Source organism: Chlamydotis macqueenii, chromosome 1, assembly GCF_036417535.1.
Source record: "Chlamydotis macqueenii isolate bChlMac1 chromosome 1, bChlMac1.mat, whole genome shotgun sequence".
Taxonomy (NCBI): domain Eukaryota; kingdom Metazoa; phylum Chordata; class Aves; order Otidiformes; family Otididae; genus Chlamydotis; species Chlamydotis macqueenii.
Genome location: NC_141556.1, coordinates 186,746,090 through 186,770,595, shown reverse-complemented (window position 1 = coordinate 186,770,595; position 24,506 = coordinate 186,746,090). Strand labels below are relative to the sequence as shown.

General features: G+C 43.6%; 1 protein-coding gene across 1 annotated transcript in view; it reads right to left on the bottom strand.

The window, feature by feature from the left end:
- The window catches only part of FAM124A (family with sequence similarity 124 member A), a 46,903-nt gene extending 36,648 nt beyond the window's left edge, over positions 1-10,255 (bottom strand). The window contains exon 1 of the mRNA XM_086741928.1: positions 10,142-10,255. Coding sequence (XP_086598054.1) covers positions 10,142-10,200 — 59 coding nt within the window. The 5' untranslated portion in view covers positions 10,201-10,255. The remainder of the gene's footprint in view (positions 1-10,141) is intronic.
- Positions 10,256-24,506: the final 14,251 nt, after the last annotated feature.

The following is a 24,506-nucleotide window of genomic DNA, read 5'->3' as shown; positions in this document are numbered from 1 at the left end:
GCCATCACTGGATATATTAAAAAAAAAAAAATAATTTCCACTTCTGAGGCCCTACCTATGACTTTCGAGTGTTTGGTTTTGGAGTTCACAGTTCACAGGGCCTCCACTCCCCCACTCACTGGGTCCCCAGAACAGACCCCACTTGCCAGAGCTCTCTGCCACAATTAACATCTCACATGTATGCCCCACAGTGCCCCAAACATAACAGGCAAACTGTTTGGGGAGCCGTAACACAGTTCTTGGATCCAAACCTAAATGCTTGTTTTATATAAATAATTGCAACAAGTTTGCAATATTGCTTTGAATTAAAAAAATATGTGAGCCTTGACTCCTAAGGTATTTGTCTGGAAATAGATGCCATCTAAGCATATTCTCAGGATACCTTCATACTCTAGGATCTCAGGCATCCAAGGGAATAAAGGACATCAACCTCACATAACTATAGTGAGTGCTTTTGATTTTAATATGGACATAGACTCTGCAGAAGAAACAAAGCGATTGTAATCATCCCAATATTTCACAGCCCCATGCTTAGCACTCAGTATTCTGCAGATCAGATGATAAGACTGCTGGTGTAGGTGAGAAAAACCATGAGGAACTAGCTCCAACTCTCCTTGCCAATCCTGCTGGACCAGTGAAAGATGGTACAATCTGAATTTTGCACAATATTCATGAAAAAAAAATCATAGAATCATACAACAGTTTGGGTTGGAAGGGACCTTTAAAGGTCATCTAGTCCAACCCCCTGCAAGAAGCAGGGACATCTCCAACTAGATCAGGTTGCTCAGAGCCCCGTCCAATCTGGCCTTGAATGTTTCCAGGGATGGGGCATCCACCACCTCTCTGGGAAACCCGTTCCAGTATTTCACCACCTTCATAATAAATTTTTTTTTTCCTAATGTCTAATCTGCATCTACCTCCTTCTGTTTTAAAACCATTACCCCTCGTTCTATCACAACAGGCCCTACTGAAGAGTCTCTCCCCATCTTTCCTGTAGGCCCCCTTGAGGTACTGGAAGGCTGCTGTAAGGTCTCCCTGGAGCCTTCTCTTCTCCAGGCTGAACAGCCCCAACTCTCTCAAGTGCCATGAGGTTATCACAGCTTTTGAAACAGGTCTGCTATGCTGGGGAGAGAGTTGCTGATGGAGGCTCTCCTTTACTAAATCCTGCACTCTCAGCCACTTTGATAATATCAGGGAGCAAGGAAACATTTTTGTCATGCACGGCAGAGACCACAGGATTAGGGCATTAGTAGCCCCTCTGTCACTCTATATATACCTCCTAGATAGCACCTCCTCTGTGAATACCTCAACCAGCCTCTGCTATCCCTCAACCAACCTCGCTCAGCATCCTTGAATAGCTGGGAAAGGCAGAGGCAGTATTGACACGAGCAGAGAAGGAGACAGCGTTTTCCCTGCTGCTGGGCCACATACACACCACCGGTCTGGCTCTGGGCAGGGACCACAGGGAAGCCATCTCAGGGGCTGGCCAAGTAAAGCTGCACGGTGTTTCCAGCAGCAAGCCATGTTGGTATCATTTGGCACCACTTATATCAGGAAGGGTGTGGAAACTGTGCAACATGTCACTCTTCACAAGCCCAGAGGCAAGCAATATACATCCAGCTGCCTCCAAGCATCCCAAGCAAGGATTAATTCAGTCTGCACTTCTGTTTGAAAACAGCCCGGGGCTGTCCTTCAGCGTATCCGTGTTCAGCAGTCGGTGGCTAATTCAGTATGAATCTGCACTGCTTGTGTTTCAGATACAAGCGAGACAACATTGTGCCTTTTGCTTACTGCAAGGAGAAGCAGCTTTCACACTGTTATTTTATTACCCCAAAGTGCTGTGGGCACATTACAGGACACGGAGAATTAATGAGTCCTGAACCGAGGAAGTGGCAGTCTACATACAGGCAGGACATGAAAAATGAGACAAGAGGAAAAATAAAAAGATGGGGAGTGAGGACAGAGGAGACAACAGTGTGCTTGGAGACTAATTGCACAGACGCATTTTAATAGGCTTTAGAATTGTATTGGGGGTTTTTTGTAATTCTAATATGGTTCAAGCTAATATTTAATTCACGTTTGTTTCATAACTGACATACACAGAATTAAAGAAAAGGATAATTAACCTCAGAGGCTTATGTAAACCTCAGATACCAAAATGAGGCCTGTACCCTCCCTAAGCTCCCTCTATAGTCAACAAAAAGAGAGGTCTGAAGTGTGCCTCTCCCTAGCTGTTCTCTAGAGATGAAGCCCACATAAATACCATTCCCAATGTAGGACCCTTGACTACATGCCTAAAACCAAATGGGATGAGTATGAGTCTCTCCATGTGCTCTCAGGGCCAACCTGAATCACCTTTTGTCCTCCCTTCAACTCCTTTCTTCGAATTTCTCTGTCTTGAATCTTGTCTTTAAGAATAAAAATAACACTGTTAGTAAAATCCTTAACATTTTCAAAACATTAGCACAAACCATTCAGATTCATGACATGTGCTGGCAAGTGGCTTAAAAAATACATTCAGCTATTTCAGATACTAAATCCTGAGGTTTCTATGTCTTTTAAGCTTGTTGGACTAGTATACACAATGAACACTCCCTTTGACAAGATCATGCATTAGAAAAATCAAGTATCAAAATAAACACCTCCTGGGTCATGGTAGACTCTCTGGACATCAAGCAACTTTGTTCCTTCTCATTCTTTCCATCCCCATTTTTAACATTCTGAGTATTGGCTTCTATCAGTTCCCTTGGAATAGGATTTTCCCATTAGGATAACTCAAGAGTAAAGCACTCCTGGGCTTTAATGGTGACAGACTGGGGCCATACTGGGGATCAGATGTTCCAGGCCAATTGCATGGTCTTGCAGCAAGCTATTTCCTCTGATAGATATTAAATTATAGATAAAAGGAAAGAGACATTCAGAACAGAAACTGAACAAATGGAGGACTGTTCCCTTTATAGGCACATAATGAGGAAAAAAATGATCAAAAAGGGTAGCGAAGCAGTGGGAGGTACTGAAAAGGAGGGCTCATCACTTAGTCAAAAGACACATCAGTCTGCAAAGAACTGGTGCTCAACGGTCAGCTCACCAGCAAAGAGGAACTGTCAACATGTCAAGAGACATTAAAATAGGAATGTAGAAGCTTGAAATAAATGTGGGACCTCGATTCCCATTAGCGCCATTGAAGGATCAGGACTGTGTGTTATCGGAGAGCGCCGGACTGTCACGAACACAAATGATCCTGAGCAACCCTCTGAGTTTAGCCTGTACCACTCATTGCTGGCTAGTAATACGGAGCCTCCAAATACCCAAGAAAGGGAAACAGAATACCAGTTAAGTATTGCAGTTACTGAGTATGGTATATAAAAACACAGCAAACCTGTTTCTTTGGGCAAGAAGCACGACTATGTTAGATCTCTGAATCACACACACAGCGTAGCTACACCAGCGTTGTGCTGTGGCGGGGTTACTCCAGCACGCTGAGCAGCCGCGGCGCGGCGTCACGTTAACGCAGCTACAGCGGTGACACTTACGCTAATAAACAAACGCGCTCAGGAGAACCGTCTGGGACTGAAGCCAGCTGCCATGAAACAATCTGCACCTGTGCCATTAAAACCTCTTACCTTCCAAAACAGCCTGGCAAGTGGTCTGCCAGGAACAGTCTCTGGGCCACGGTAATGTGGCATAAACAAGTCCCTGGCCCATGGTAAAATACACCCAAGAATCACATGGGAGAGAGTGAGATGGCCCCATCCAAACTGATGCCATCAACCATTTTAAGTATTCAACAATATGGACAACTCTGTCCTGGTGCTCAGGGACATGATATTCCCAAGGTCTCCACTGCCAGGACTCCTTAATCCTCCCCAAAAATGAAATCGCTGAAAGTTTACAAGCTCTTCTGCTGTCTGCATCCTTTGCTTGCCTAGAACTGATGGAACGGCACTCGCTGGATTCACATTTCCCCTGCCTTTTCTACCTTGCATTGTTTCAGATTTCACTTTTATATTAAGAGCTGTATTTAACAGCTTCTTTGCCTTCCCTCCCCCAGACAGTGCTCCATGGGGCACATGGGAAGATTTTATAGCAGTTAAAGCTCAATGTGTGAGCCAGAAGATCTAACTTCATAGCTCTGTCTTGAGTTTCTTGTCACCAAATTCCTGCAGGTCAGGTTGCAATCTGCTTCACTAACATCAGCCCAAGGCAAACCCATTACCTTCATCGTACTTCTACTTCTGTAATTAAGACAACTGCAATGGGATAACTCAGAGCATTTTGTCTCAAAACGCCTTGCTCTGGATTTCTAGCCGAGTGATGAAGTCAGACGATGGATTCCCACTCAAGGTGGGTTAACTGCCCCACTCAAGAAGCCTATCACCATCAGCAGTGCTTGAGGCCCCATGTAAGAGATACCATCATCATCACTGCCATCTTTGTGTAAGGATGAAGGGTTGTTTGTAATCTTTCAAAAAGCATCTGATGGGGCAGGACCACATTGTGCTTTAGTGAGCACACCTGCCTGCACTCATTCACAGAGCACTCCCCTGAGGGACGCATCAGGACTCAGGTGCCACGTACCTGCCCGTCCAAAGCCAGCAGGTATGTCACCCTCCAAGGGTCTTGTTGCTCTTAACTGACAATAGAAGCAGCCTAACTTATACCAAACACCTAACCTTCTCACATAGCTGAGGTGAACCTCACTGCCTGCTGGGACCTAGGCATCACCAGGTGTCAGCAGAGACCTCCTGGCCACCAGAATGTGATTTCAAGTCTGTTTCAACCTCTCTTTCGGTGCTTAGCCCCAGTGCCACACATAGCAGGTCTGTCTGCCTTGAAGTCCAACCAAAGAGCTTCGCTTCACCAACTAAATCTGGCTAGAAATGGTGCCTCAACCCAAATTTGTGACAAATAGCTCAAATTTATATGATCTGAATGACAAATAAGAGACAAGTTGTCTACCTTGACACATCTGGAATGATGGATATATAGGAAGTGAAAGTCTCAGGGAAAAAAAAAAAAAGAAACCCCAAGGCAAAAATAGGTCTTAAAATAGATTTCAGCAGCAGTGATTTGTATTCCTGAGAGTTTCTCACAGATGGATGAAATATGTGACAAGAGACTGACGTGTTATAGTGAAGGACTACCATACAGATGACAAAGTTGTAAGTGTTGAATCCCTTTAAGCTAGAAATATCTGACATGAAAGCAACCTCTCACCCCAATAAACCATTCAACTACTCATTTGATAATTTAAGCAACCCCTCCTGACTGAGGACACGCACGAATTACAATATTCTTAATACTTCTACCCTTAAGTGGGGTGTGTCCTCTTTCTTATAGGCTGCCTTGTCTCCTATTAACAATTGTATTTTCTGCTTTACAGTCTGATACATTTTACAGGACTGCAACAAATAAAAAAAGTAATTTTTATCTCCTTAACAGATAAGTTAACAGAGGCTCAAATAATTTGTGATTTGTCTGGGATCACACATGCAGCTAGTGAGAGCCACAAGGAAAACCAACAAACGATTATAGCATGGTAAAAAAATTAACATAACCTCTCCAAAATTAATTTGAGGGATAGAACCATAGGAGAAAATGCAAAGAAACAACCTCCCTGAATAACAGCTGTAACCAAACAGTTTTGGATTTTGCTAAATGTATGTTCAAAATAGCTGCTGTATGGTACAGTGTCCTAAGCCTCAAACATCTTTTGTTTCTCTGTTTTGTAATGGATTTCTCCATAAATTGTTGAACTGTTCCTTCGCAGATGCCTGCTACCAAAGAAACAGTATAATTCTCCTCCTTCCTAAAATTTGTCAAATACTCAGCAATTAACTACTAATTAATTCAGTTTGCATCATTGTCGTAGTTCAGCCCCAACGGGGACCAGACTACGCAGTCTCTCTCTCACTCCCCCCCCACTCTCCGAGAGAATAGGAGGAGATTTGACAAACAAAAGAAAACCAGGAGAAAAAAAAAACAAACACGCGGGTTGAGATTGAACAAAAAGTAAATTTAACAGTAATGACAGAAGAAAACAATAGAGTGATGGAACACAAATACAGTATAATAGCTCACAACAGATCTCCACATCCAGTCTCTTCCAACTAGCAGGGCCTCCCTTCAGCACCCTCCTCACTTATATACTGAGCATGATGTCAGATGGGATGGAATAGCCCTTTGGCTAATTTGGGTAAATTAACCCCAGCTGTTAGCTAATTAGTTAACTATCCCAGCCATAGGGGCTACCAGCTTCAGTTCTCCACCCAGCTCAGGTAAATATTAACTCTATCCTGGCCAGAACCAGGACAATCATCAATATTTAGGTTTTAAACTTATTATACAGGAAAAAATGCTTGTACTTCAATAACATCTCCCCACTTTCTCTGAAAAGATCAATAAATTACTTGAAATATAAGTGCAAAAGTTGCAAATTCAAATAATTTAAGTTAAAAGTTATAACTTCTCAAAACTTTGAACGACTTCTAAGTGAGGAAGGAGAAAACTAAGAGTTTAGGCAAACTTTGATACTATTAGTAAGTTAAGGATTAAAATGTGAACCCTTTAAGACACGGGCTCTTACAGCTGTCTAGGGCAACAAGTGAAGCTCTGCTGGGAAGTGTCACAGATATTGAAATCTTCATTGATGCCAGCTATCTCACTGAAGTGTTATCCTCAGTTAAGGCACATACATTTGAAAAACAGGAGAGCATATTCCTGTAGAAGTAATCCTTTAACACAGCTAACATGACTAAATAAAAGTTAAAGAATAAAAAATATAAGACTTTAGGTGTGAAAAGCTACCTGTTTTCCACATTCACCGTGTGTCACTCGGGATATCAGTCCTGAATACAACGAATTCAGCTGATGCTTTGCCCTTGACATCAGTGGTAACAATAATCTGTTTCACTGCTTCACAATTACATGCCTAACAACTTCTAAAATTGTCTTAGGTTGTCATCTTGGGTGGTTTAGCCCCAAAAACCTTTGCTCTGCTATTTAGAGTACTGACGTAGCAGCATTTGCATAGCTTGAAAAATCTAGAAAAATCAAAAATTAACATTTCTACAACTCATTTTAAGAAACTCAGCATTATTTTTTCTAGCTTTTTTGTTTTTCTTTACAATTTATCTTCAGTTCTTCAAATATACAAATTTCTCCTCCCTTCAATTTCTTTCTTCCACTTGTTTTTCCCTTTTTTTGCTTTCTAATCAAAGACCAAAAAAAGACCAGGTTTTACAATACAAATCCACTACTAGAACTATCACCAGAGAAGGCTCTCTGTCTTCCATACTTCTGGGCTAAAAGATTTCAGTAGTAGATGAAATAAGTTTTCTATATTAAAAATCCCAGAAATACATTTCCTGAGAAGATACAGTTTGTACGGGTAAAGTCTTGCAGACCAAGGATGGTCAAACTCTTTCAAATCTCATTAATAAATAACCAATATCAACTAACTGGCTTATACGGTCTACTCTCTTTATTTAGGTACTTGACAACAACAGCTCAATCCATTCTTATTGGATTCAGGAACTCAAAAAATGCTATTTTTGTTCAGCGGCCCCTTTGCCAACCCTATTTACCAAGGTGAATGCAGTCAGAGGAACAGATTTTCCAACGGATTAGGAAAATGAAGGCTTCAAACTGTAACTGATCTTGGCTGTAGCACGGAGTTTTGCCTGCTCTTGTAGCTGGAAGCCTCAGCAAAACCTTAAGGAACACATGCCCCGTAGAGTACTTGACGTACTTGACTGCTTAGCTGCTATAAGCAGCTTCAGCAGTATGGGCTCCGTATAAGAGCTCACACATCGTTAGCTACGATCAAGAAGACGAGAAGGGCTTGCAGTGCCTGGATTTACTACAGTCACTATTCACTATAGTTCCCTGAGTGACAGAAAGGGACCACTTGATGTAAAACTGTTACTGAATTACTCTGACAGTTGTCTCTCCTTATTCTTTCAGAGGGTGACGGCTGAACTTCAAAATAGTTAATTCATTTATTTTTCTTTTACCATTGAGTAATTGGTGAAAAAGGAAAAACAGCTCAATTTAGCAACAGCTATGATGGGACTGAGACAAAGCAAAGAGCAGATCTTCCGGTAAGAGGGAAAAGCAAGAACTGTGAACAGTTGGTTTGGTGAGAAAGCTGAAATATAAACACTGTGAAAGAGACATACGCAACATGTTTATCAGACTAAAATAGCTGCTAAACACAACTAAAAATAATAATTGAAATGCAAAGATCCATTGCTTTTCAAAACAAACATCAGTGCAAAGCACTGCAGTTATTAATTGCCATATGTCATTGTTCAAATTCCTCAGACAGACTCTTCTGCTAACCTACACCTTCCAGTGTCAAGCCTGGGACAGGAACGCTGCGTGAAATCATCATCAGCTTTAGCATCTCATCAATACCAGACACAAGCAGCTGTCGTGCTGGTCACTGAGGTCTAAAGGCTAATGTCACCAGCTGGGTCAAATCCTTCCAAGCACCCTTCCTAAGGAAACTCAGGTTTTTCTATTCCAGATAAACATAGCAAATCCAGAGTGACTTGACTCATCAAGGATTTTTTGAGCTTTGAACCAGCCATGAATTCACTGGTTATTTTGTCTTCCTTTTACCCACGTTCCCCAAAGGTGAACCAAAACTCTGTTATCCCACTACGTGAAAAGAAGTCTGGATCTTTTCCTTTAAGCTCATGTCACATAAAACACTTTCAAACTCTCTCCATTAGATGTGTCCACAGTACTACAGGTATGTAAGGTGATGGAAAAAGTCCTTAATTTCCCAGACCACAGGAAAGATTAAAAAAATATATTTGAATTGATAGCTGGATGTATGAAAAAGATTGCCGTATTCCATCTCCACCTTTTAAAAAAAAAAGTTGTAATATTGCTACTTCAGTTCTGGCACTGTGTATCTGACACTACTTTGCAAAAAAAAAAATTGCCTTTACAGTTTCGTTACACTCTCAGTCTCATACACCAGCGTGGTGCCCTCATGCAACGGCAGGTGCTGTTATTCGCCAGTATCAGTCTGAGATAAGGATACTTGAACCTCTGTTAGGGTAAGAAGAAGGAAAAGAGTCAAAGTAAGAACAGGAACGCTGTCTGACCTTGTTGCAAAGGGAACTATCTGTCTACGCGCACACCCTCGTGCCTATGCAACAGTCACACTAGAGACCAAGGGAGATACACCGGACACAGAGCTGGGAGAAAGACAGTTGGGAAAGCAAGGAGGGAGTAGAATGAAGACCTAGCAGAGAACAGTGTGAACAGGAGTGGGCAACCTCCTTTTCTCCTTCTGGAGCCAGAAAAAGAGGAAAGGCTCGCTGTTGTTCCCAACAAGATGACATGGCAGAAGCACACAGGACAGGGTGGGAAGCACTTCCCACTCCCTTCCACAGAGGCCGGCTTAAGGTGGGAGCTGAATGGGGGATCCCATGGATCATCCTTGCAGCTCCCTGATCTTAGGAGATGTCATCCAGCTAACGAACAGCACACACCTCTGGCAGCGGGGTCACAAAATCAGAAAAAAAAAAAAAGGAGTTATCTTTGATCTCCTTGACTCTAATATGATTCTTACAGGTTGGACAACTACCAGCAAAGTTTGCAGCACTTCATAGCTCAGTATAATGAGTACCATGACAACAGCAACTCAGTTTCAAGACGCCTACGGATCTAACCTGCTTTTGTGGGTGCTCTCTGATGGTCCTTCCATGGAGTCAGCCTGATGCTGTCCCAGTGTCACTGCCACAAGGCCGGCCACGCTTCCAGACCGTCCCCAGCACCGGTTATCCCGGGATACAGGGATGGTGCGCACCATGCCCTGACCAACCTGTCTGCAGCCCAGAGAGGGCAGCGCTGGGCCCCGCCGCTGAGGCAGCACAAACTTAAAAGCCCACGGCCACCACCCCTTCCGATCTCCCTCCCCACGGAGGGTGATGGGGAGCTTTCCCTCGCTCAACCGAAGGAGAAGATGGACTCTCCCGGGGCTTTCCCGGCACGCTGAGGCTCCGTCTCCCGCGGGGATCACCGCGTCTGCTTCCCGAGTCGGCCCGGGACACGCAGCCGCGACCCAGCCTGGGTGGGGAGGGCAAGGTAAGAGCCCGCCACCCATCCCCCGCCACTCACTCACCCGCCCGTCTCGGCTCCCGAGTCCACGCAGTCGTCCTCGCCGCCGGGCTGCTTCTCCATAGCGGCGACGTGGGCGGGAGGCCTCCACTCCCGCCCTCCCGCGGGGAAGCAGCGGCTGCCGCGACCTGGCTCTGCCGCCACCGCCGCCGCCACCGCCACCGCCCCGCCCTGTGCGAGGGGCAGCGGCTGCCGCCGCCCGGCCCGCCCCGGCCTCCGAGCCGCTCCCCCGCACCGGCCTCCCCCTCCCCACTGAGCCCCCCCTCCCGGCTTCCCCTCTCCTGCCGCCCCTCCCTGTGCGGCGGGAGAGCCCGGTCGGAGGGGAAGGGGAACCGACCCCCTCCCCCGCTCCCCCGTGGAAGTGCCGACGTCCCGCAGGGAGAACCTTTCGCCCGCGCCTGGCGACAGGCCACCGCGCTTAGGCTTAAAAACGAATTCAGCACCTTCGTTTTATCGCTTTCGCTTTTTCCAGTTGGAGGAAGGGCTGAGAAGTGAAAGGTAAGAAAGCCTCTGGGGTGGACCTCCTCACCACCCGTATAGTTTTGGAGTATCCACTCTTGCAGCCTTTTATGTGAAGTCTTTTGCTGTGCTGAGCTTTCTCCAGCCTCCCTTAGCCCTGCCTGGCACCTGCTCATTACACCTGATATAATAATTTTTGAAATTCCACGCAAGAGCACGCAAGAGCGGGCAGGGGATGCTTTTCCAGCCTCGTGAGATTTTCTGTGACGGTGACAAAAAAAAACCCTGATGTGATGCAAAAGGAGCGTTCTGAACGCTGCCTGTGAAGAAGTGCTGATGCAGGAAAGCCTGCCGGTAGCGGGGCAGTTGTATTCAATAACGTGGTGAAAAGTTGTGGGCCAGCTCCTGTATTCTGTGCATGTCACGTGTGCTCCTCTGGTTTGTATTTGGAAGTAAACACCTCTCCCTTTCACCATCATTTACGTAAATACAAGTATTCGTGGGATCATAGAATGGTTTGGGTTGGAAAGGACCTTTAAAGGTCATCTAGTCCAACCCCCCTGCAAGGAGCAGGGACATCTCCAACGGGATCAGGTTGCTCAGAGCCCCGTCCAGCCTGGCCTTGAATGTTTCCAGGGATGGGGCATCCACTACCTCTCTGGGCAACCTGTTCCTGTTTTCTGGAAAATATCAGGTTTAATGAATTCAAATTTTCTCTTCAAAATTCTTCAACTAGCAGGTTACTATCAGCTGCAGGAGATAACCACTTGCAGAAAGTGGTCAGAAGTAAGGAAAAAAAAAGTTTGTAAAAATATAATTATTTTCTTCTACTTTTTCTTATTTGTGCCTTACATGAAAGAAGAAAAATAGTGGAAATCTCAATATTTGGGACATACAATGGACCAGAATGTAAAAATACACTGCACAGGACAATCTTACATTAGCATAAGAAGTGCTAAACTGGTTTAGTTTGCCACCAGTACTTTTTTATCTGTGTCTACATTGTATGGCATTGGCATCCTTCATTTCAAGATACGTTAATGTTTGTTGGTGGTACGTTAAGCCGTATATAGGCATATGGTAAGACAAATTAATGGTAACATTTAACATTGTTTAACAGGCTCACACTGGGCATAGTTCATAGGATCATAGAATGGTTAGGGTTGGAAGGGACCTTCAAAGGTCATCTAGTCCAACCCCCCCTGCAAGAAGCAGGGACATCCCCAACTAGATCAGGTTGCTCAGAGCCTCATCCAGCCTGGCCTTGAATGTTTCCAGGGATGGGGCTTCCACCACCTTTCTGGGCAACCTGTTCCAGTGTTCTATAACTCTCATTGTAAAAAAATTTTTCCTAATTTCCAATCTGAATCTAGCCCCCACTATTTAAAAACCATTACTCCATGTCCTATCACATGTCCTATCACCCCTAGTCCTATCACAACAGGCCCTACTGAACAGCCTCTCCCCATCTTTCTTGTAGTCCCCCTTGAGGTACTGGAAGACCGCTCTCAGGTCTCCCCAGAGCCTTCTCTTCTCCAGGCTGAACAGCCCCAACTCTCTCAGCCTGTCCTCATAAGAGAGGTGCTCCAGCCCTCTGATCATCTTCGTGGCCCTCCTCTGGACCTTCTTCAACTTGTGTTGGTGGCTCCAGAACTGGACACAGTACTCCAGGTGGGGTCTCACCAGGGCAGAGTAGGGGGAGTTCATGACACTGTTGTCTCTGATAGCGTATGACCCTGATTCTCTAAAATAATCTGGATGTGAGTGGGACACTTGTAAAATCAAAGGAAAGGAGAAGACCTTGGGAAGAGCTGTCAAGGTGTTGTTAGCATATTTTAGGAACAATCAGCAGGTGCCAAAACTAGAAATGCTTATTATGAAACTGGGGGATTCCCACTGCTCTGCTGGGCTCGTGTGCCGTCCCTTCCCTTCCTTTCGGTGTCACAGGAGGTCAGTCCACCCTCTGTCTCCAGTGATCTTTAGAAGAAACTTTCAGCCTATTAATCAAGAATTAGGAAAAAATATCATGCTATAAGAAGTGCTCATGCAGAACAGTCCTGTACAGGCACCTACGTAGTAGTTCAGAATATACAGAAACAAACTCTTCTGTCCTGTGTGACTGGTAAGCTGCCATGTGAACCAAGGTACGCACAACATTAAATGCATACAATTTCTTTTAGGACTGGGACCAAAATGCTGTGCCTGGCTTTGAAAGTAGCCATGATACAAGCTGGTTCTCATGTTTGAATCATCATATTCAGGTAAGAGACATTAAAGTTTTTTGAGACATAATGCGATGTTAGGACATTCATCCAAGGCCAGAGAGAGGCAAAACTGAGACATCAGTTCAGTATATCTTGATTCCCAGCTTGGGCCTCTGGTTTGGGAACGGGTAAATATTTATTCTCTATCAACTGCAATGGCAGGGGAGGACCCTGAGCCCCCCAGAAGGGGTGTTGGGTGTTGATGACTATCTGTGTTACCAGAACTGGACAGACCTTGCTGTCTCTCTGATTCTTGGTCTGCGCACGTACATTTATTTAGTTAGTGCAACTGTGCTTAAAAGGAGGTCACTTCCATTTGCTTTTAGGTGTGATTTCAAAGTGAAATAATTGACACTAGCCACTGTTGAACTGATTTAAGATGTAACCAGGCCTCCTTAAATATTTAGAAATAGGTTTAGTTAAATTGATACATTTCTGTATGTAAAATTTTAGGTGGTCAGCTAATAGATCTTTACCATCTCTGACTTTTATTATTCTGGTTAGTTATGTTTAAGCACTGGGATATGAGAGGATCTGGAATAGATTTTATGCTGCGTTTAAGATTAATTTATTCCATCTGTCCCAGGGAGGGAAAAAAAAAACATTTGAAGAAAATATATAATTAAGATAGTAAGTAAAGCTACCACAAACTCGAAGCTCTCTTATTTATATATTTGCCCCATTTAACTCTGTTTTATTCTGGCGTTTCACATAATTATGGTGAAAAGGAGACTTCTCTGCATTAAATTCCAAACATTTCAGAGATTTTAATGAATGAGGTGTTAAGTCCTGGCCTTTACTTAGATTCTCTCTGTTACCTGTGCTTCACGTTAGATCACCTGTAGGGTTTATTGAAAAGAGAAGTTAAGTTTTAATTACTTCCTTATACTTACGAGGCTATGATAATGGTTTGGAGATAAAGATATAGTGAAAACATTTCTAGGTTAAATTTCCCCAAATTTCAAGCCTTTCATTAAATAACATTTAATAGCAGTGGTCACAAAGACTGTCAGACACGAAAGTATCGGGAGACATCTTTGAAGAAGCCAAAAAAGTAGACCACCTTGTTCTCAAAACCAAACTAACACTGAGGACGTGAAATTAATGCTAGTTCTGCGAAAAGTTATCTTCCTTGTAGTTGCCTCGGACCAGATCTAAAGTAGGATTTAAGGTACTTAAAAGAGGATGTAAAGTGAATTTTTGTGACTATGTCCAAATCTGTTAGCCTGGTAAGTCCAACACAGTGGCTAATGAGGAGGTGTCTACTCTCCAAAGGAAACTTTAAGTGTGCCTGGTGCTGTATGTCCAGATTGTACAAGGTTAACCATCTTAGCTTGTATTAGCAAGGCTAAGCACCACCTAACTGCTTTGACCTCTGTCCTCGCAGAAGGAAATGCAGGCAGCAGGAGCCTCCTCCCCATCCCTCACAGAATGGTCTTCATAACCAAGAACATGGGGCAGGAGAGGGATAGCTGCAGCCTGGAGCTGAAGAAAGGCAGGGTGGAAAGCTGAAAGGTGAACCTCATCAGATCATATGTGTGCTAAAACAGAAGAGGAAGCAAAAGCATCCATTTTCCCCTATGAATCCGCACCTGGATTCAAATTTCAATCTCTTTTCTGTTCCCTGAGTTCTGTCTGCTGGGCTATAATCTTTCCTGCACCAACTGTGGGGGTGGAGCATAATAATGTGAGTCTGGCTCTCCAGTCCCAAAACAAGTGGGTGAAAAGAAGTGGCTGTTTTGGTCATTTCCCTATGTGAATGTCCTACCCATTCTGGTATCACTTACGGGGTATTTCCAGCCTCTTCTCTATATTTCTTTCTATGCAATGGCAGAGCTTCACTGTAGGGTAGGGAAAGAGGTGTCCCTTTTCATGTAACTGAAATTCTGGGGGTACAGTTACACTGCTGGGAAAAAGAAGTACTCATTTCTATTCTTTTCATGCAGCATTTTGGATCTCTCACTTCTTCTGTGCAGTTGCAAAAAAAAAAAGGAAGGCAGATGCCATTGCAGTTCCTCCTGGCATTATACCATAAATTAAAGAGTTCTTCTAGTTTTTGAGAGACAGAGCACAGATCTAGCTTAGCAGAGGACTCGGGACTGTAGGTGAAGAAAAGGCAAAGATGCTAACAGATGGGATTTTTCATTCCCAACTGAAATTTTTCAAAATGCACTGTAATCACGCTGTCTCCATCCTCTGCTACCTAACTCTGGAGGCAAAATCTCACCCCTAATAAGGGGTTCTGGATTCCATTCCTGGCGCTTTCCATCCTACTCTAGGTGTTGCAGTGATGAACTTCTCGTTTTACAGGATCTGACGTTTATAGAAAAGGTTTTCTCCTTTAGTGGTCCCAGAAGAAATTAGCACTCCACAGGTCAAGCTTTTGTTAACATTCACTGCTGGACTTAAGACACTGGGTTGTGGATTAAAAAAAATTGAGACAATTGCAGTTTTGGAAGGAGGAGGGGAGTTACGACTTGGCATGTGGTTCAGTCTTCATGCTAGGTCAGCCTTAAAAAGCTGACTTTCAAGACTGGTAAACGTTGCCAAAATATTTGTGGCAGTTTCTCACATAGACTGTTGGGTTGTTGGGTTTTTAAAGGGTTATGATGAGGTCAGTTTCATTTGTGGTAGGTCTCAAGCCAGACACCCAACCTCCTAAAATTCTACAATTTTGAGGTAAAATACAAGTATGCAATAAAAAGCTGTTTCTTCAAAGCACTGAGGCAAGGGTTTTCAGTTGGAGTTGCAGGGTGTTTGGTTCCCAGGTCCCACTCTTTTAAGTTTCATTTGAAAACCCTAGCATGCACACTCCTACCAGAGTTCATGGTACAGTGCAGCAAATATGTATTTTACAAGCAAATTGCTCTTTTTTTACTTGAATGCTAGTATATTAATTTTTTTTTATTGAAAATTCTAGCACTCAGTAACAACTGCTATAAAATCCTGAGTTTTTGGAGTCCCTTTCTGTATCATTCTGAAGCCCAGAACTGAATGGAAGTACAAGGGGGAGCAGAGCTGCACCCCATCTCTGTTGCAACCATCTAGTTGGAAGCTTGACTAAGCTGGGCGATGGAAAGCCTTTCTCAGGGGACGTCAAGTCAAGGTGACTCTGTGGGTTTCTCGCTTGTAGGTGCCAGGATCAGCACCCAGGCTTGGACTTTCGGGCGGTGGCTCTGTGTCAAGCAATAATGAATCAGCCCCCAGGCTCTGTGGTTGGTACTGACATCCCAGATAAAGTAGAAAGGTGAGCCTTTGCTCCCAGTCTTGACCCAGCTCTCACTGGTGTGAGGGAACCCGGAAGAGCTTAGCACTGGTTTGGACAGCTCTGAATGTGGAAAGCCTGGTGTACAAGGGCTGCATGCCACAGTTATGTGAAGGGATGTGGAGGTCATGCAGATTAATTCCCCTTTTTCTGGTCACCAGCTGCCGGTGTTACACTGCACCTCTCCTTTGGCGCCCTGCAAGAGAGAGTGCACCAGCACGATCCAAACAAGGCCATCTGGGACTCCACTGGGACTGGGGAGGCGCTATCAACATCTTAGTGGCTGGATGTAGACCTACAAATTGGCACATATTTCCAGGTACTCTTCGCCCGCTTGGCTAGAGGCTACTCTGATCTGTGCTGGCTGCTGGATGGAGAATGTAGTTGTCTTCTGTGGACTTGCTGAGTTGGGGAGGCAACATTTGAGCCAGAGTGCATGTTAGGTGATGATCAAATGTTTTCTTGGTTTCTTCCTTGATGAAAGTGTTAAGAGTGTATTGGCACCCATCCGTTAAAGCACAGTGGAAATGTTTCAGTTGTTGCTTTAGGAGTACTAGTGTCACATGTGTGAAAAGTTTGCTAGGAAAGCAGACAACAGACTTGGTGTTACTTTTGAGGTCAGTGAGACAGTTCTGACTTCTGGTGAGCACCTTGAGGCCTTCACATATACTCAGTGAATGATCACCATATTCACAAAAGCACTCCTGTGATGGTAACCGTGGCAACTCCTATTAAATGAAGTTTTTCATGAAATAGTGTGCTTTACAAGACAGAAGAAACATTTACTTTCAAGGGCCAGTCCTGTACCCACTGATATTCAAAGAGGAAGGATTAAACCCCCACCGCAGCAGCAGTAAACAGTACAGCAGCATTTATGTGTAGTCTCTTCTGAAGGGGAAAATGGTCTTTAGTTTTTGTCCTTTGCAGCTGGTCGTGACAGTAAAACATTTTACTCTGGAAAGCAGCTACTTTTAAAACACTGTTGGATCTCCAAGGGAGATTTTATTTCTTAATTGTTCTACCACATTTTTTTAAATCCAGTTTTGACTTACCTGTGATATAAATCTTTAATCATAAGATTGACAACCAGATGTTCCTATTACGTGTAAATCTTTTTACTAAAACTCTTAATCCAGTAGTTGTGAGTTTTAGCAACTGATTTATCGAGTGGAGAGCAGGAATGCTTGTTTTATGCATAATATAAGCCACGGTAAATATAGTGAAGTAGATCACAGAAATAAAACTAAAATAATTTTGGCTAGAAGATATTTGATAATGTTTCCAGTTCTGATATCTGTAAACAAGAGTAGATTTAGTGGTGTGGAGGGAGATGTTAAAGTCCTATTTGCTCTGACTGGTGTAGGAGCTCTTGCGTCCAGTGGCTTTGTACAGCCTCCTTTTCCTCTCCCTCATTAGACTGAGGCTATAACTACTCCTTTTACTGATACAGTGAGAGAAGAAATGTTAAAATATCCCTTCTCTCATGTCAGGCGCAACCTTGTATATGTGATGTCTCTACCTGTGTTGAGCGTATTAGGAGGCAGTGATTGCCAGTGAATGGTGAGTCAAGAGTGTTTTGCTTCAGAGGCGTCATCGCTGATGATCAGCATGGGGAGAAGCAGGTGCGAGAGAGAAACCATACTTGATACAAATGTGTGCTTCTGTTAAAAACTTCCAAGGAATGAAAGGAGAGTCTTCTACAGGAACCATAGAAAGAACATTGCTGGGACTTAAAAGGACGAGAAACACTCTGCCCCAGCATGTGGGCCAGGCAGTTCTTGAATGTGCTCTCACGGCAGGTAAATCACTGAAAGAATGTAAGCCATCCTTGTTTTCTGGTTGATCCATTTGTACCAAGGTGGTCCTTTCTGACAGCTTGTGTATCAAATTAAAGGTCTCAACTAAACCTCCAAACTGCATCATTCAGTGACCTGCAGAAGCAGGATGTCTCATAGTTTTGCTAGCAGCAGAGCTCCTCAGCAGATAATACTCAGCTAAAGCAAGGCTGTGAATTCTGCCCTTCTCTCCTGTGCGTGTCCACCTCCTCATCTCCACACTGCCTGGATAATTTGAAGGAGCTGATGTGACTGAAAACCAGCCCAGCAAAAGGAAGAGGAGGTTCATCTTCAGACAAATTAGTTTCCTGGAGAGACTCACCTTCTGCTTGAACAAATGCCAGCAGCAAGACACCAGAGAGGGACAGAACTGCGTGGCTGGCAGCGCGTGGCTCTCCAGGGCAGAGGACAGGACTGCAGCAGCCCAGAGTCAATTTAACTTCGGCTGTTCTTCTCAAACTGCGCTGAAGGAGTTGCAGAACTGTAACTGGGATATATAAAAGTATGAAGGGCAGAAACTTGGCCCAAAAATCCATTAGTCAGAAAGGATTATTAGGAAAAAAAAAATTTGGATGCTGTTTCTGTGATCTGCAAGTTTTAACTTAAAATTACATAACTTGGCTTGTATAAATCAACTTTTAAGAAAATAGCTTTGATGTTTAAGAAGCTCAGACATGTAATAGCTGGCTCTGACATTTTGTGAGAAGTTCATAAAATGGCTTAAGACCATTAGTATTTGTTGTTGGGAACTTGTTCTGTAGCTTGGGAGCCATCTGCTTGTCTCCAGAGTTTATTGCCATCCATCTACCTTAGCATTTTGGATCACTGCCCGTCACTGGAGTGTGTGAGTGCTTTCCCTTTGAACAGCAGTGCCTCCTGGAATCCCTTGCTGCTCTGTGATCTTCTTTTACTAGAGACTATAAGAATGGTTGTACTAGGTCATATCCAAGATCCATCTAGCCCAGTATTTGTCTCATTCAGTGGCCAAAAGCAGATGTTCAAGAAAAGCGTAAGGACAGGGCAAACTTCTAATGATACTTCCCTGATTTATCTCAAGATGCAACTTAGACATCTAAGAAGGCCAGGGATTGTAAGAGTCCATAAAGTGGATCAGAGCGTAGATACGCTTAGCCCACCTCTGTCTGGCTGTGGTAACAGTTTGACTGTGAGAATATGTGTCTGATTTTCTGAATGCTACACATTCTAGTAGCATTCTAGTAGCATTACATAGCTAATGATGGGGAAAAAGTCTTACCGGAACAGGAAAGCTGTCTTGGCAGCAGTTACACTCTAATTTCTTCCCCCCCTGGAAAGCTACACTGTGTAGGTGACAGAGCATCTCATGGTTGTTGTCCTCAGCTCTGATATGCCTTAGTCAGAGTTTTGTGATGTAGCAAAAGCTTCTTGGTGATTCTGCCAAGATTTGCACACTAGCGGCTGGCAATGCCTGGAGCCGGCCTCTCATGATTTATAGGTACCGTCCTGCACACAGCTGGGTGGTTATATCCTCTTTGGGTATGTTGGTTTGATTTAATGTGAGATGGGGTATTGGATGTTGGGGCTCATTGTGTGCCACGCAAACCCAATACAGAGGAAAAGGATTGTCTGGAAGAATAAAGGTAACAGTATCAATCATCATGGAAGACGTGTAAAAAGACAATGTCCAACTGTCAAAGCTGCTAATTGCACCTCTTAGCTCCAAGCAATTTGATGCACAAACCAAAGACCAGCTGCTCACAAGTGCGAAGAAACCCAGCTGTATTTAAACATTCTTCCTTTCAGTAAGAAGAAGGTCCTGTTCATGACAATAAGACTTAAATGTATCTTCTCTCCATCAGGCTACAGGATTTGACCTGGCCCTGCACAGCCCTTCCTAGTCCCACTGGCCCTCTGCCTTGTTTCCCTTGGGCCACAGCTGGAATAATGGGATCAGTCTGGCTTCTCTATTGTGGCAGAGGGGAGGAGGGGATCTAAACTCTCATTTCCCTCCTCCCCATTAGTTTTACTCTTTCCCATAAAATTCGACGTGGCTGATCGGCTGGGTGTGTAGAGGCTGTGTGAGTTGAGGTGGGAGGGGTGCGCCGCAGTAGGAAGCCCCATACCATAGGAGAATGCAGGAGCAAGCAAGCTGTCTCTAAACTTAAAAAACCCACCAGCTCTCAAAGCTGAAAGGAAAAGTCCTAATTGCTATTGTACCCACTGTTATACCTGCTAAAACAAATCTCTTGGGAAAACAGTCGCTACTGTAGTATAACAGGTAAAATCTTCTTAGGACGAACCTACAAATAGTTATGCAAAGAAAAACATTTCCTCTAGTAGCCAGGATCAGATTTTGCAATGCAGAAGGAAATGAAATGGAAACATTTTTTTCTAAACTTACTCTTTTTCTGTTGATTGCTGGATTTTTCCCCAGACTCGGGCCCGTGCAGCTCACTGGCAAACAGATCCTTTCAGAGAGCCCAGCTGGTCAGTAACAGGACGACTTGAGAAAAAGATTTTTGAAAGCTATTCTCAAGGCACCTAACATGTAGCGGCTAAAAGAAAGACAATAACATGTGCAAGACACTCTTAATCCAAATCCCAGTAATGGAGTTACACAATAGGCTGCAGCCTCTTGCCCCTTAATTTATAAAGGATCAAGTGGTATTAGAGCCAGTCAGCTATGCATCATAAAGTGCTCATCACAGCACGTCAGCATGTAAAAAAATGCCACTCCACAGAGAATGGAGAATAAATTAGTCATCTCTCCTTGAGCTAGCTATTCAAGGAAGCTGATCACCATCTTCTTGTCTGTGAGTGAGAAATGTTGTTTATGCTCAAAGAAATGGTGTGTGACTTTCATGAACTGGCTTAGATACGGATTCTGGGCAAAATAGAAATGCGTGACACCAATGAAACAGTTATGTTAATTGTCTGAAAACGCACTGTTAATCTTAACTGTGAGGCAACACTATTTGTTATTTTTATCTGTTCAGCAAATGACACTACTATGTAAAAATATTACACTTAATTTTGAATATATACATACTTTGTACCCTTAGACATGTGTGTGCATGTTGGCATTTCTGGGACTATTTACTGTGACTTCTTGCTGCATAGTGTGTTACGGATCTACCCAGTATTTTTGGAATATGCATCGTGGGCAGTATTTTGTATTTGCAGGATTGATCTCATAAATCTTCAGCTGCTTTCCACAATAATGCTATAGCTATAAGAGCCACAAAAACCCTTAAGAAAAACTTGAGAGGAAAAAAGGTCTAAAAACTTGTAAAAATTGAATTCCAAGGCTGTCAAAGGAAGAAGCGAAATGCATGATTTTAAGCACTTGCTGTTCCTCAAAGAACGTGAAAAGAAGTTTTACAAGTTACTTCTGCCTGCCCAGAAGTTGCTCCCATAACTGCTCTCCAGAAGTTCTGTGCGTGGAGTAATGATTCAAGTGCCAAGTTTATTAACTTGGAATTTATCAAATAAAATCTTATTCTCCATTTAGACAGTCACTTTCAAGCCTATCCATTTGAAGTTAGGTATCTACATCTGTCTTTAGATTCCTGCATGAAATTGACAAGATTTTCAGAGCTTACTGTCCATGGTCAATGGAGATGCTCAGCACTCTTCAAAATTTACGTCTCTGTGGTTGCTCTGGATATGAGCCATAAATTCAAATGTTGGTTTCAGAGGATAAGGAAGCTCTCAAGCATGTAAGAAAGGGATAGAAAAAGAGAGGATCCTCTTATCCCATCCAAGGTTACACCATCTCTGTATTTTCCTCCAATTTTCATATTTTTCTTTTGGCTCATATCCCTAAGGGGATTACTTTTTTAGAAGTATCTTTTTTTTTTAATGGCCACAGCTTGATTTCCTTTAGCTCATCTTCAGGGTCCCTACCCGATTTGTTTGTCAAAAATCCACTATTTTCCTGGTGCTCTCAGGCGACCGCAGCAAAAATGCCTCTTACTATGAGTTCCAACATCTGCCAGATGCATTAGTCATCAGCCCACCATACAAGGATGGGGAAAAGTCTCCACTTGGGTAAAAGTTTAAAGGAAGTGATTTGTCTGAAAGAAGATTTCAAAGAGAAGAACGGAGATTGTCTATGCATGAAAGGAGGGAGCAAGTTCATTGGGTGAAGACCTGTGTGCAGCTCTGTTTTGTATTCCAGACAGTGACCATACCAAACAGGTATCGGGCAGAATGAATTTTACTTAATATTAGGCGCTCTTCTGAGTAGTGTGAGGTGAGGAGCTTTGCTGACCTAGTCATCTGCTTTCCTTAGTCAATGGGGAAAACCAGCACCCTCAGAGTGACTCACATTGCATGGCATCTCTCTTCATTGCTAGAGAAGAAGCCTACATGTGGGTGATAGGGAAGCTGTGTTCAGGCTTGTGATAACATTCTCCTGTATAGAGAGATGCCTCCAAATTCCTTATTCTTGAAGGAGCTCTGTAGTACTAACCAATAAACTGCAGTTAATGTAACTATCTTAGTGTGCTGCCTATTTCTGCTAGACAAACATTTCTTGTGGGCTAAGATAATTTATCTGGGGTAGAAAAGTTTCTTTTAGTAACTATTATAGTTACTGTGGTTGCTGTATCGTGAGATCACCCACATGAAGAAAATGTTTATTGGTTTGTTTGAGTGATTGCTTCCTTTCTTGCATTTTTGGCAAAGCTTTTGGGCACTGGAAGAAGTAAATGGACCAAAAAAGTCTTATTCACCTCCCCACCCACATTGTCAGCCATGATTATATCAGCCATGGTATAATAATGTATGTTTAAACATTCTGTAAGTAAGAAAGAATTTTAATGGGTGATAATGGTAGAAGCTTATGGTGTAGCTTGTGACGAATTTTGCAATGGCTGTGGAAAGGGTATTAGATGGCTCAGGGAATGAGTGTGGGCTCTGGATTGTTTCACCAGCCAACAAAAAATAGTAGTGGTTTTCAGTCCAATAATTGTATAAGGATTTATCTGCTGTAGGTTTCTCTTCTGGTGTGAGTTGACAGAAGACCACAGCCATATCTAGCCACCTTGTAGGAGAGGCAAAATACTGGACAGATAGAAAAGCCAGTCTTCTCACAGAGCAGGTGTCTGGTTAAAGCTAGGTCCTGCTGGGGCACTGAGAAAATGAAGGAGTTTGTTGAGGTATATGGCTAGGTGATGTTCACACAATGCTATGAAGATATGAAGTGCTGAAGGAGTGTTGTCTTTGTTACTTTGTGTATGTTAGTAAATCTAAAAGGCTATGAAACGTTCAAGGCCAGGCTGGATGAGGCTCTGAGCAACCTCATCTAGTCGGGGATGTCCCTGGTCCTTGCAGGGGGGTTGGACTAGATGACCTTTGAAGGTCCCTTCCAACCCTAACCATTCTATGATTCTATGATTCTATGAATCCTGCTGGTAATCTGATCGCTGTTGGCCAAGAGCAAGCTCTACTTTCAACAACATCCTCAGTAGCAGAATATTTATTTAGTCTGTAACAGAGAGATATTGCTACTTGCTTTTCTCACTATTTATAGAGATCTGGTTAAAATAGGAAACTTTTCCATGATATTCATCACATTGTTTTTTTGAACTAATTTTAGGACTGCTCCTGACTTGCAGCTTGGCTTTCTTTTCTTTTTCTATGCAGTTAAGAAAGGTACTAGGACCAGCCCTCACTCCTCTGCATTGCAGGTTAGCAAAAAGCTTTTGCACAGAAAGGAGCTACCCTCATTTCGAGTGCCCTGCCTAGAGGACAGGGGATGGGGTGTTGCTACGGCTGTTGCGGTAAAGCCCTTGGCCGCAGGCTGCCCCTCTGCTGCGCTGCACAGCACTGGGGCCACGGTGCTGGAGGACTGTGGTTGTGCTCTGGGAAATCTCCCTACCTCCCATGTAGCAGAGGTTCTTAGAGAAGATTTGTGGGCAAGTGGTCAGAATGTTGAAGTTTAGACACCTGGAAACTCATCTCTCTGAACTCTCTTCAAAGACAGTGAAGAGAAGTAGGTCCTCTGAGTCACCTCCAAAGAAGGACATGGACCAGTTGGAGAAGGTCCAGAGGAGGACCACGAAGATGATAAGAGGACTGGAGCACCTTTCCTATGAGGACAGGCTGAGAGAATTGGGGCTGTTCAGCCTGGAGAAGAGGAGGCTCCAGGGAGACCTTATAGGCGTCTTCCAGTACCTCAAGGAGGCCTACAATAAAGATGGGGAGAGGCTGTTCAGTAGGGCCTGTTGTGATAGGACGAGGGGTAATGGTTTTAAAATAGAGGGAGGTAGATTTAGATTGGATATTAGGAAAAATTTTTTTACAATGAGGGTTGTAGAGCACTGGAACAGGTTACCCAGAGAGGTGGTGAATGCCCCATCACTGGAAACATTCAAGGCCGGGCTGGATGAGGCTCTGAGCAACCTGATCTAGTCAGGGATGTCCCTGCTCCTTGCAGGGTGGTTGGACTAGATGACCTTTGAAGGTCCCTTCCAACTCTAACCATTCCATGATTCTATGATTAAATTTGTTCCCTTCCAAGTACTAGGCAGCACACTTTTTGCAAGTAAGCAGTATCTTAAA